At 41.8% G+C, this 13,896-nt stretch overlaps 1 protein-coding gene across 3 annotated transcripts in view; it reads right to left on the bottom strand.

The window, feature by feature from the left end:
- SLC66A2 (solute carrier family 66 member 2) overlaps nt 1-13,896 on the bottom strand; it is a 65,796-nt gene that overhangs the window by 14,231 nt on the left and 37,669 nt on the right. For all 3 annotated transcript variants that reach the window (XM_064422374.1, XM_064422384.1, XM_064422386.1), the window contains one exon: nt 8,930-9,146. In XM_064422374.1, coding sequence (XP_064278444.1) covers nt 8,930-9,146 — 217 coding nt within the window. The remainder of the gene's footprint in view (nt 1-8,929; nt 9,147-13,896) is intronic.

Below are 13,896 nucleotides of genomic sequence, written 5' to 3'. Positions count from 1 at the left end.
GGCTCAATTCCCATCTTTTGTGCCTTGACCTGACCTTATCTATGCAAAATACCTTGCATGACACTTCCTTGCCAGAGGAAGAGGGAGCACCTAAACTTAATGGAATGGTTTTGTAACAGAAGTACAATAAATTTTCTCTTTTAATTCAAATTCTCAGGGCACAGAGAAAAGCACCTACTGAGAGAGCACTCATTAAACATGTCAGCAGAGCTTTATTCCTATTACTATACAGCAGCCTTGAACTATTTGTAAAAGATGAATGCTTTTGGTTTGAAGTCATTTGCTTTGATTTTAGTTTTTGAACAGAGGGGATGAGGTGCCAGGGGAAGAGAAATGAGAAAGGTTCAAAATGTGCAAGAACTTTAGCAGTCCACACTGTGCTACAACCTTAGAGATGCTTAAGGTAAGTGGGTACTGCTGCTCACACTGTCAGAAGTGCTGGGAGGCTGAGGGAAGGAAGGTCTCCCTCCTGGATTTTTCCACCTTCAGTTCCTGAAATTCTCAGATGTGTTGAGTGTACAGAGCAAAAAGAACCATCTTTGGAGACTCATACTGTGCTGCTGCAGCTCTTGAGAGAACAGCTCTGGGGAGACACAGCAGGCAAGCACAGAGGTGACTGCAGTGCTGACCCAGCACAGCAACCCACAGGCCACAGACCTGCAGAGAGTCAAGCAGAAAGTGCAGGCCCTTGAACCTGCGGCATTGATCACAGGTCTGCTCCAAGTGAAAAGACTGGAGAAGAGGAGAGAAGCCACTTAATTCCTAGGATCAGAACAAAATAGTTTCAGCCCACCTGTTCGCATGCTGACAGGACTCTGCCCTCATCCTCAGTGCATTGAGACCAAGCCTGTTTATTTTCCTGATGTAGTAACACTTTCACGGGAGAAGAAATTAGAAATCTGAGATTCTTCACAGGAGAAGAGATTAGAAATCTTCTGAGGACTACTTTCTTTAATCTCTTAGCCTTAGAACAGGCAGATTTGGAAAGGGAATCTGATGCGCCTGTTGCCCATTGGAACTACAAATGAGAAGGTTAAGAGAGAAGACAAGCTATTTGTAATAAGCCTTACAGTTGTACAAAAACGTCGTCCATCCAGTCATGAAAACAGTTCACTGACTATTATGCAAACCTGGATGTTTGCATAGTGTATACAAAGTCCAGGAATTAAAAACCTTGGAATATTTTATATAAAAGCCATGATAAAGGACAATAGCCACCAGCTGATCAGTGCCAGAAGCAGAAGAGGAAATGTCAGCAAAGCAACACAATCCAACAAGTAAAACTTCCCCAGAAAACTATGAATACTGGCTGGAGCTACAGAAGCAATGACTACAATCGTAGGTCCACACAGAAAACCAATGATATGAGTAAAGAAGAGCCTTTAAGAAAACAAAAGAATACAATCACAGAACTACAGTAAATTATATGTATAGTTTAAAATAGCCAATTTGTAAGCACAGTGACAGTTCTGATTAACTTAGTGTAATAAGAAAGGCAGTAAAATAAGGAATGGGCCATACAACCCTAAGTACAAACCACGTTTAAGTAGAGCTAATAATTTTACATTTACCCAATGTAGTTCTGGCTCATGCTTAAGACCTTGATTTCTCTTATTTGCTAGGGCTCCATATTTAACTTTTAGGTCCTAACTAGTCCCTCAAGAACTACTTCCTTTCATAACTTAGTCCCTGTGATTGTCTGCACAATGCTTTATGCAAGGGAAACCTGCTTCTTAGCTGGGTCAGATGATTTGAATCCACAAAACTACATTGGGGGTTGTTTGTTTCTTTGAACTAAATGGCCCTCAACTCCCATACCCCTCTTCCATGTTCTCTGTTTTGTCTGTTTAACATATAAAGCAGCTGCTATTTTAAGAATAACTGAAGACACTGTTTAACCAGCACCTGGAGGGTACAATGCGAAAGCCTGTGGGAAACACTTCTCTCTCTATTTGCCATCTTCCTTGGTGTTAGTTCTGGACTGAACATAATTTACTCCTGACTCGGGTCTCCTCTGTACTGGTCAGTGTCTGCTTTGTGTATGTGGCATACTCAGGAAAGGAAATCTTTCACATAGGCATCCATTATCCCTACTCCTGTGTCTTTGATTTTCTTCTCATCCATGCAATTTCTGACAGTGAGAAAATGGAACTGAAGAGAAAAAAAGCCATGACACTCAATATGCCCATTGCCTGCATCACTCTCTTTTAACTTCCCTCCCTTTTAGCACTTAAGGTCTTTTCCAGTTAATTTCTCTCACTCCTTTACTGAGCCTCCCCAAAAAAAGCACAGATGTGTAACAAAGTTGCCATAACAGATGTGAATTGCCTCCCTTTTAAATGGAACTAAATTTATGCTGAAGAAGTTAATACATAGTTGGTGCCTGAGCAGAAACATCCACAGATCTTGCAACCTCCCTCTAGCACAGGGTTTTGTTTTCTTTTAAACAGCATAAAGGAAGTAACTCAAAAGTTACTCCAAAGGAAGTAACTCACTGAAGCTGTTTTACTTAGTCACAAATAAAAAATTCCCTCAGGCTAAAAAATCTCAAGAAACCACAGGAGTAGCATTTTTATAGCACTTGCCCAATCTCCTTAAATCTAAAATCTCACTAAGGGAGGTGGCCAGACATTGGTTAGCCAGTCCTGAATAAAGCCTTCAGTTGCTTCATCACAACAACTGGTTAATACAATACAGGCAGAAAAAATATAGCAGCTTTCATTACTTCACAGCTTTTGAATAGACTCAGGATTTGTCTCTGGGACAAACACTGGTCTCAGAAGTCAAAAGTTTCTCCTGAAAAATGATCTAAAGAACTGCTTGTCTCATAAAGGAAAAAGCTATAGAGAAGTAGTCAATAAAAGCAACCAACAATAAAATTTATCTCTCTAAGAAATACTGTCTTCTAGTATTCTTAATATTATCTATAGAGGAGAAAGGCAAATAATATATTAAATATATATACATATTAGAATCATTTAATAGAATTTATTTCTTTCTTATGTCTTTATACCACACTCATTTCACTGAAAACATTTCAGACAAACACTTGCTCATAACTAGCTCACAGCTGCAGCACACCTTATAAAACATTTCTGAATGAAAAAGCTTTTTATAATTTGCAGCTTTTGACTTCAGCAGCTTCTGAGACAATTAATGCCAATTATTCCTCCATCGGTGATTTGCGCTTTTTAAAACAGGATAATCACTGTGACTGACCCAGCATTGCCACAGGAGGGACTAAATTAATATTTTTCTTTCATAGCACAATAACCCAATTGAGTGAAATCTTGCGATTATCCTCATTCAGTCTTTGCAGACTAGATTTCCCAAGACAGACTCCTATCAACACATAAGCAGAGTCACTGATTGTGTTGGCTGTCTCCAGGCAGTGAAGTTCTGCACCCCCAACCCAATGTCAGCCAAACACAACAGTCAAAGTCGTGCAGAAAGGAGGTTCCTTCCAAGCAGACTGGAAGCTGTCCATGAGCAAGAAGACAGACCTGGGAAATTGCTTGCAGAGGGATGACACAGGTTCCTCCTGGTTGTGTCCTTCTGACCCTGCAGCTGCACATGCAGCCCTGAGCCCGGCACAGCAAGGGCCATCCCATGCCCAGGGTGCAGCCAGGGAAGAGACAAAACTGCATATCAGGACTTCAACTACCGCTGCAAAAATACCTTGGTTTATTGAACCCACGTGCTTCCAAGCTGACAACTGACAGGCACATTTGGGTATCCAATGGACTGTGGCTTATGAGATTTCAAGATATGTAGCCCAGCTCTGTCCTACTGCCAGACCTCTTGCTTGGACCTGGGAAGATTGCGCCATGCAGCGGCTCTCACTGAAAAGAAACTGCTTCTCCATGGGGTTTGAGCAGCAGCTGGCAGTCAAAAAGGATTACTGCCAGGTGATTTTCAGAAGCCTTTGCAAAAAACTTGATGAAGGGCAGTTGCTTTTTTCTGGAGCGGGGCAGCAGACAGGAATGCAATACTATCCTGGAGCAAATCAACCAGCATGCAGTCTCAATGTTAACATGGTCCTTGGGTAGGACCATACACCCACCACTTGGCCACAGACCTTACAGAGGAACACCCTTGTCCTGTTTTAGGGCAAATTTGGGAGAAAACCTTCAAAAGGGTTTCCCCTAGAAAGCAAACTCAAGTGGCTCCTCCCCCATCTGGTTTGGGAAAGGATTTCCTTGGAGAAAAGTGGAAAAAAGCTGTTTATTTAACAGACAAAGCTTTCATCAGCACAAAAAATGAACAATATTAAACAGTAGAACCTCTTGCTGCTCCAAAAGAGAAGACAAACTCAGAAAAGTTCCCTCTATGAGCTGCAGCTCGGCTCACTCAGTCTCTTATCAGTCCCTCCAGTGCTGGAAATGCCGCGGCCCAGCCCGGTGGGCCACAATTGTGAGCTGCTGGTGCTCCTCTGGGTGTTCTGACCAGAGCAGGTTTAAACAGGTCCAAGAAAAAGAAAAACCACAGTCCAGGGAACTTCTCTGCCTCAGCTAGCTAAAATTAACTAAAAGCAAAGAGAGCTCTGTCCCGCTGTCTGCCCATCCGCAGACAGCACAGTCCAGCAGCAGGGTGCAGGGGAGCAAGTGCCGTTTCTGATAACAAACTCCGCTCTTCGTCTCTCCCCCTTCACTCTCAGAACCAGACAAAATTTATTTCTGGGCTAAACAAACAAATGGGGATACAAGCATCATAAAGCCAGGACAACCCTCCATCCTCCTCCTTTGGTGGAGGGAGGTCAGATGGGATTATGAGGAGAGCATAATAACAGCAGCGCCTCCCCTCAGAGGCTCTCCCCACACCTGCACAAAAGCACACACTGCCCCCCTACAGGAACTCCACAAAAGCTGCTGTCCACACAAGGATGTCATTCTCCCAATGCACTGACCTCTGTGTGCAGCAGTACTGCTGCCAGATCCACAGCCAACATTCCAGCCCTTTGCACTGCCTCCTGCTGAACACCACCATTTCTCATGAATGCAGTTCATCAGAAAAAGTGACTGGGAGGCAATTATCCTAGAAGGAGTGTGGACCAAAGATAAATGACAGACATCCTGTCTGTATGTTTCTTGTCCCAAAACAAAAGCAGTTAATAAAACAAGGAGCATCAGATCCCAACTGTAGTATTCAGCAGCTCTGACTCCCAACAGGTGGTAAAGGAGAGGTGTTCTGGATGTCAAATCTTGAAATATTTTACCACATAATATAAAGCAAATTTACAAGTGATGAACCATCTTTTAATGTCATAGTGCCTTTTTTTCTCAAATACTCTAAAGCTCTTCAACTTTGAGGCAGCTTTTCTCCTTTTTCTAACATAACCGCTTATAATTCTAATCCACTCCAAGAATTAAAGTAATTAAATTACTCTTTTACTAGGTCACCTGACAGAACTAGTTTAGTTCTTGAAAAGAATGGAGATTAAGTGAATATTTTTTTGATAGGTATTAACACAATTCATTACAAAGCACTTCTGTCAAGTTTAGTACCATAATTTATATAATTACTATTGTACTATTTAGGTTTGCAACCATTCAAAACTACTTAAATACTTAAACAGAGCTCCACGTTTCCATAAAATACTCATTCCAAAAGTAATCAGGTAATTGTCAGAGAGCATGATGAAAATTTCTGTTGCTTTGACTAGCTTAGTTGTTTACTTCATCACAGGAAAAATTCCACCCATCAGTCATCAGCCCACAAGGACATATTAGACTATCTTCACTCCACAAAAGCTGTTACTCAGCATGCATCTCCTTTCTATTTTTATTGTTTCCATTTCTATCCAACTTCTCCTTTGGTCTCTGCTCTGTCAGAACAGAGGAGGAAGCTACAGGACCTAGTAGTAATAATCCTACAAAAAGAAGGAAAATGACAGAGAAAGGGAAAAATGAAAACTTAAAAATAAGATGTGAGGAGCTGTATCCAGCAGAACAGCAATATCAAAGACACAGCAGACTCATTCTCAGGAGCACTACAAAGCACATAACTGTGATTCCTCCACTCCAGTCATGCTCTGTTACAATAAACATAACTTCCTAAGCTGCAGATGCCCTCTGGACATTTACCTCAGACACAGTGGACATTTTCAGTAGGGGACTTTTCAGGCAGTAGCAAATGGAAATACAGGGGTGAGATGATAGGACCCTTTCCACAACAGCCTCTTAAAGGGTATCCTGGCTGCCACTGCAGCCACCTCTCCCATTTAGCTCTCTCACGGCCCCTGGTCTCCAAGTTTGTTTATCAGGAAATGACTGCTACCTCAAGTATGAGATGTCCTCAACTTCTCACTCAAACAGGTGTTACTGGGTGGGGGAAGGGTTGTGGGTAGTGTGGCCTTTTTTCAGAAACAAGAGTATCAGAGGAGTCTGGCAGAATACTCTGATCAGATAGGGCCACATACTGAGACCTTATTCTCCATTTCTTTTTCAACAGTTAACCTTTATGAAAAGACTTGTTTGCTAAACAGAATTATGTATCAGCTGCTCTGTCCCACTTCAGAGACAGATGCATGTTACAGCTTTTCTCAGCCAAGCCATGAGGACCTGTGAACAACCACTTCTCCAGCAGTAGTGAAGGCTGTGATCTTTACCAGGGACACAGACTGCACTCCTGCACTGGGTCAGAATTACTGTTGTTTAAGAAATTACCACCTCCAACCAGGATGATTGACCAAAAGGTCACTATATAGAACACCTTAATACTCACTGCTCTTCCTGTTAAGCTTAAAGTCACAGAGACACTAGAAACTAATCTCTTTTTCTGTGCCACTGAGGCTTGCTAAGAGCATGGCTGGCAGCCAGCCATTTTGGCCCAGATCCCCAATGTAATTGCTTCCAACAGTGGAACCAACCACACACATGGTTATTTCTGCCCTGAGCTGTAAATAAGTGCACAGAGCAGTGGGAATCAGCTAACCTGGGCATCAGCCAGCCCTCACCTGGTAAATACCTATGCAAGTAGGCTGGCTGCACTGTTACATGATCCCTTCAGTGTTCCTGTGACTGGGGTCTCTTCTTGATATGCTCTTAGAGAAGTGAGCACAGGAAAGGAAATTCAGAGGAAGTATTTCCAACAGTTCCTTCAACAGAAGGCAAAACACTGGGAGAAGTCACTCACTGTTACAGGAGGAACAGCCCAGTAATGCTTAGAGAACATCCAGTCAATTTAGGATTGCATGGTACTACAAAGTGTGTGTGGTACCTGCAACATATATAAAACCACAATTTAACCTGATAAAAAGAAAGAACACCAACATATGCATGAATATCCTCCCACTGCAGTACAACAGCACAAAGTTGTGCATTATTTCATCAGTGCCCAGACCTATCAATGTCCAATGCCCCACAAAGTACTGCTTCAAAAGTGGAACCAGACAGAGAAATGCATTCTGGAACCAAGAGCAAACTGATAAGCAGCATGGCTGTGCTTGACCTGGTTCTGTTCCATGACAAGGAAACATGAGCTTTTATGCTATTTTCTCTTGACTAAACACAGCACTCTTTCGCCAAGTAGTCTTAGATGAGAATTCTGCAATTCTATGCTTTGCAGTTTACAAAGAACAAAGGGGCTTTTCAAATCCTTTTGCTAATAGCACATACAAAAAATAGCAAAACTGAAACTCACATCCCCAGGAAGGAGTTAAGGAAAAGCAAAACACTACCAGTGGCCATCATTAATATGGCATTGTAATTCACAGATGAAAAACAGAAAAGGAAAAAAGTCAAACCAGAGCATAAAAACTGTCTAGCAGATAAGTTGCTTTCTGAATATCACAGGTACAGAATTTTCCAAGACTGAGCATATGAAAAACATCCCAATATTCTGGAAGCAAATCCTGACTCTTTCCGTACTAAACGGGCTCCCAATCAGAAAAAGCCTGAAACATCAAAGCAAATTTCTGAACATTTCAACATTTCAAGCTAGAAAAGATCTCAGAGTAGCTAGTATAAGCACGCTCAAGCCAAACAAGTAAAGTGAACAATGTGAACAGAGGATAGAATTGCTTTGGTTTGGGGGTGGCATGGTTAATTTCTTGACCAAAGTAAAAATTATCCCAGCTAATTTTAAAAGGAATGCAGAGAAGTCATAATGAAACAGTGGAAGAGATGACAGAGTCACAAATGATCACAGCACTCTGTGAACTGAATTTGCTGCTGTATTGTTTCTACAGACCAGTGCACTGATGCACCACAGTGAAGGTTTCCTCTCTCAAAAAGCTTCAGAAGTTGCCTTTGTAATCTTAGTGTTACCATTTGAGTTATCCAACAAACAGTGTGAAAAAATAATCTGATTTAATGCCTCAAGAGTGGGCACAAGATTAAAATTTTCTGTCCCACATTTTTACAGTCATGACTGTAAAAGTCACATTGGCGCTTTTGCAAATGTCAGTTTCAAGCTTTGACACAAAAATAAATACTGATGTCATTTGCTACAAATGTAGTAATGGATTATGAAGAAGTGAGGAGCAGACATGTGAGGTAAAGCTAATTATATGAGTTACACTGATAGTTATAGTCTGTAGGCTCAAAATATTTTCATCCTCTTTATTACTTTTGATATGCAAGATCTCTTTAGATCATTTCTAATTACCGGCGTAGCACAGCTCGAGTAGAAGTGCAACATGTTACTAATGGCAACAGTAGTGGTTTCACATGTTTATTTGACTAGAACATGTTTCACTTGGAACTCTCCAGCTGGACTTGGATAATGGGTCAGAGTTCAGAGGTGTCACAGAACTCCCACTGCCTTCAGCAGTGCTGCACTGGTGACAGAAAGTCTACTCTGATTGCTGCTGTGCTTTCAAGTAAAAACTGCAGAGATGACATTGCCCTTCCTGGAAAAGCATTCCACACTGCAGAAACAGCCCCCATGAAGGCACACACATGTGTTTGATGCAGGGCAAGCACCGTACCTCATGCCTTCCGTCGATCTGTTCTGGTAGTTGCGGTACAGCTGCGGGACGCCCAGCATGGCCTCAGTGAACACAGCAAGGAAGCCCAGCGTTTCCACAAAGAGGGAGGAGTCCAGCCACAGGTAAGTGATGTAACCAGTCACACCAGTGAAGGTGAGGACGCACTGCACGTAGTCTGTAAACTTGCTCCAATGCCAAAAATAGTTCAAGTCAAAATCTGCAACAGAACAGGAATGCAAGAAGAATTAAATATGTTTTCCCAACCAAAACCAATTCCAATTCCAAGGGTGGAATTGAGAATTGGGAAGCATGAGGGAGCCACAGTGTTTGGCGGAAGGTGTAACTAGAAAATGAAGGATAGGATTAAAAAAATAAAAACAAAACAACCAAACAAACACACTTGCAATCACCCCCCAAAAAAACCTCTCACAAAACCAAGAAAAATAAAGAATAATAGTCCTGATTTCAAAAACATTTTCTGGGGAGTGTTCAATAAACAACCAAGAAAACAAATGCTTGCCAGCCAACAAAGTATTTACAAAGATAACATTTTAAAAGTAAGCATTTCAAAAATACCTTCCTACATCAAACATGAAGGACTCTAGATACTGCTCTAGTGGAGCTGGCATAGGAAATGTTTCACAAAAACCTTCCAATACTAATAACAGGCCCCAAGCACCGCAGTGCAAGCATTCTTTCTCTTAGGTCATTATCTCTGCCTTCCAAGTGCCTCAATCCAAGCTGCTTAGAAGGTCACCTGAAGTCCAAAGCTCTGTTCCCTAGTGCAGTGCAGCTGCCTGTGGGGAAGGGCAAGATGCCAATGCAACTGCTACAGTTTTACTGAGACAGGTACAAGACTGAGGCAAGACTTTCCCTGGAAAAAAGCCTGTCACAGACATCACCACTTTCACTCCTAGGACAAAACTTTGCTCTTGCCTTTGCCGGCACCAAGGAGTGCAGGTGTAGCACCCATTTCTGCATCCATCACAATGGAATCCTCAGCCAGAGAAGGCAATATCCCTTCTCGAGGGAAGGAGAGAAGGAACAAACCAACCATGGCATTTGCTTGGTACACTACCAGTGTATCACTGCAAGATATCTAGCAGTCTTACTGATGAATTGTAAAATACACCACCCCATCGGGACTGATTATGTAACTTCATTTTTAACAAAAATGCTACAATAACTATTTGTTAGTAGGTGCTGTTCCTGCCTTCCTTTCATAGAAGCACCTACTTCAGACCAACTGGACTCTCTGAACTACCAAGATGATGAACTACTGTGCTAACAGGGATATTACAACCAGCCCAAAGCCATGAAATACACAGCACATCACTAGAAGATCTGTCACTTCAGAAGCAGTCAAGAAAGCCACAGAAATAGTGCCACTGCTAACTCAAGCAAGGAAGACATCGACCTCCACTGTCTAACACTAACAAAAAATTCAGTGAGATGGGAATACAGGCATTTAGCTGTCTCAGGATACATACACACACCAAATAATAGTTTTACATTCTGCATCTCTTCATACCTTCACATCAGTATCAGTCTGGCCTTCACACACACTTTATTAGCTATTCTCTTTTTACCTGGCAAACCCACACCTCAGGACACCTCCTGACTGCACCCAGCCGAATCATTTTATTTTGCCACACAAAGAGGAAGGCACAACTGGCCAGGAGCCATACCCAACCTGCAGCATTATCATCCATCACCCAGAATTGAATAAAATTACTTGGGGAAAAACCACTGTAATGTCGATGTAAATGTTGACTTTCAGTATTTTATGGTAGTGGCTCCTCAGCCTCAGAATTCAGGGACACAAGACTAAACAAAAGACTCAGTGCTGGCACAGCCCAAACCACATGAGCCTCATGCATTTCTGGAGCTTTGTGAAGGCTTCACTTTTTGGAGATGAAGGGCCCATGTCCCTTCACTCATTAAACCTTCCTACCAGCTGTCACATCTGCCCTGCATACACTGTTTTTCCTCCTGCGTTCTCCACATGCTCAAAGATCCTTTTTAAAATATCCATCCCTGGACACCAAGTCCTAATTTCCCCAGTTCATTTTCATAACAGAAATCAAAGAACTAAAACTACATTGAAGGAACAAGAAGTTTAGGAAGTTCATGAAACCAAAAAAATCAACATTCCCATAGCTATTATGAGGCAAGCTACAAAATCCATGGATCCATGCAAACACTTGAACATAGATGAGAAACACACTGTGTGAAACAGGATTTCAACTGAAGCAGGAGAATTAATTACAAGTACAGAGACTCTATTTTGCTCAAAACCATCATGATGCTAGATAATCTCCATTTCACTGCAGAAGTTTATAAGATCTGGTTTCTGCTATAAATTTTGCTTACTAATATAGCTAAGAAAGAAGGGAAGAGAAAAGAGTTAAGAGCAATCATAACCTTGTTAATAGTTTTACAGAAAAACATCTGAGTTATTGTAAAAACAAGCCAATATATAATCACTAATTGCTCTACTTAAAGATGTATTCTCCAGATGAAGAAGTCTATTTTAGGACACTAAACCTCACCATACTGCATTACCAAAAAAAAAAAAAAGTAGAGAAAGAAACACCTGACTTTCCATAAAGTTGTAAGCTGTAATAATGTTTTGCCAAATGATTTCTTTCTTTTTAACCAAGACTAAAGTTTACTTTCTTTGAAAAATGGTTTAAAAAATTCAGAGGGGAAAAAGTCACACACCCATCACTTCAAGGTCTGGAAATAAACTGTGACTCATTTTTCCAAGTGGCTCCCTTCTCAAGGGGGTCCAAACACACTAGTTCTGCAATGAGAGTGATATTTTTTTTAAAGAAAAAAATGTTGATTGTGCTGAATACAGTGACAGGTATGTGAAAAAAAAATTTCTAGCAAACATCTTAAAAACTGTCTTAGTTAAATGTGGACGCATATCTTTCTACTCCCTGAAATGGGAAGATGCTGCCTGCACAGCTCACTCCATCCTGCCCAGTGAGAAATCCCTGACATGGGTTTGTAACTACACTCAGCTGATGCAGTTCAAGAAGTAACTCCCAGTCACTAACATCCTGTGTGGATCAGAATTAGCATTACTGTGGTGAAAGGTACTGTATTTTATTACCCATGGCTGAGGTCTTTAAATCACACAATGCATTGCATTTTAAGCACATTAATCCATTGATAGATGAGAGATTTATGCTGGAAAATCCTATTAATGCTGGGGGAAGGAGCAGCTCAGTAGGTTTTTTTGTGAACTGACTGGAGAAAACTCTACACAGCTTGAGAGTGAAGAAGGATGAGATTAAAAGGCCTCCTCTGAGAGGCACTTCGCATGTCAGAGATGAAAAATGTAAAGCAGGCGAGCGATAACATTGTAAATAACAATGGTTATTAACCAGTCGGGCCAAAATGCAAGTAGTAAATTCAAGATTCTGGTGTGGGATAGATGCCAAGTGACACAAAGAAGAGTCCAGAGTATCAGCTTTCAAGTGAGGATGACACAGAGGTCCAAACAGTTACATTATTTTTAGTCAAGAAACATTTTATACCAGGCCAGATACCATGCTAGTTCCTTTTGGGAAAGTGAAGCAAAGACTTTAACATCCTAGAAATTATTTACTGTAGCTCTCAATTTCTCTTACTAGTTGCATCTTATTTTGTGCCTTGACCTAATTCTGTACCTACATCCTTGCACTACATTCACTTACAGTTGTCCTTAGATATCTGACCCAGCTCCTCCATTTGGTTGGCTCCTTCCTAGTTTTGAGGTCAAGGAAAAGCTTACCATTTCCCCTGCCTGCCTTTGCAAGGTGGGAAAGTTTGCATTTGAGCCTTTTGTATAGCTTTGACAAGGAAATAAACTCTTTTCTTCTTACGAAGATTGCTGGTTTTACCCTCTTTCCCACTCCTTGTTGAACGCCTTACATCACAGTCACTCACCCAAACTACCTTCCATAACTAAACTCTTGGCCTCTTGTATGAAAAGCACTGCTCACTAACTCCTAAGAGCATGCTGAGCAGACAGTCTCTAACCCTGAGTGCCCTCCTAAACAGATGACTCAGTAATTAATCCTCCTGCCCCCTGGTACACACCTAATTCTTGTATTTTGTGAGACTGTGGTGCTGTTCAAAGGATATCCAATTTCCATCATCTGGCTGTCAACCACCATGCCTGTCCACCTGACCTGTTCCTGCCACACAATCAAAGGAGTCCAGCCCGAGCAGTCAGATGTGCAATGCCTCCCTCAACAACACTGCAATCCAAAACCTGGCTTAGATCCTGTGAAAGAGCCTGATAACAGTAATATATCCAACCTGGAACAGTTATGAAATGCAGTCATGGCTGGGAATGATTTCAGATTATTATCCATGGTCTGTTTCCTGTAAAATGTACACACTTTGAAGATGCAGAAGCCACAACCTGCAACACTGTGCTGCCCGTGGATCTCAGCCACTGAGCTACAGTACAGCACTCTCCTCCTCATTTGCTCTTCTGCTCGTCTCCAGAACTTGTGGTTTCTGCTGTAAAAGAGGTTCAGCTCTGAGCTGCAGGCAAATATGCTGCTGCTCCTCATCCCAGTCCGGCTACAACAGCAACTCATTGGGCAGCTGGAAGACGTAGACTTGTATCCCCAGGCTGACAAAAGAAACTAGCTCAGACTTCTCACACTTCCAATGAGTGCTCTAAGCTATACACAGCTCCTGCACTCAGCAAAGGCATCTTAAAAATATATTTTGCCACATTCTCTAAAGAGGACTTGGAAGGCACCTGCCACAAGAGGTTGGGCCCAGGCAGTGGATTCTGAAAAGGAGACTTTTATAGTTCCAGTTCTTCAGCTGCAGCAAATCCTCAGACATTTGCCTCAGGCATTATCTGTCTCCCTAGCAATCCTGATTTCAGCTGTCTCATCTAAAAACAGCAACAGGACTGCAGAGAACCATGCTGGCTAGCACTCCTTACCTTGCTT

This window comes from Passer domesticus, chromosome 1 (genome assembly GCF_036417665.1).
Source record: "Passer domesticus isolate bPasDom1 chromosome 1, bPasDom1.hap1, whole genome shotgun sequence".
In the NCBI taxonomy this organism is placed as follows: Eukaryota; Metazoa; Chordata; class Aves; order Passeriformes; family Passeridae; genus Passer; species Passer domesticus.
Note: the sequence above shows the minus strand (reverse complement) of the source record. Positions and strands in the feature narration are given on the sequence as shown.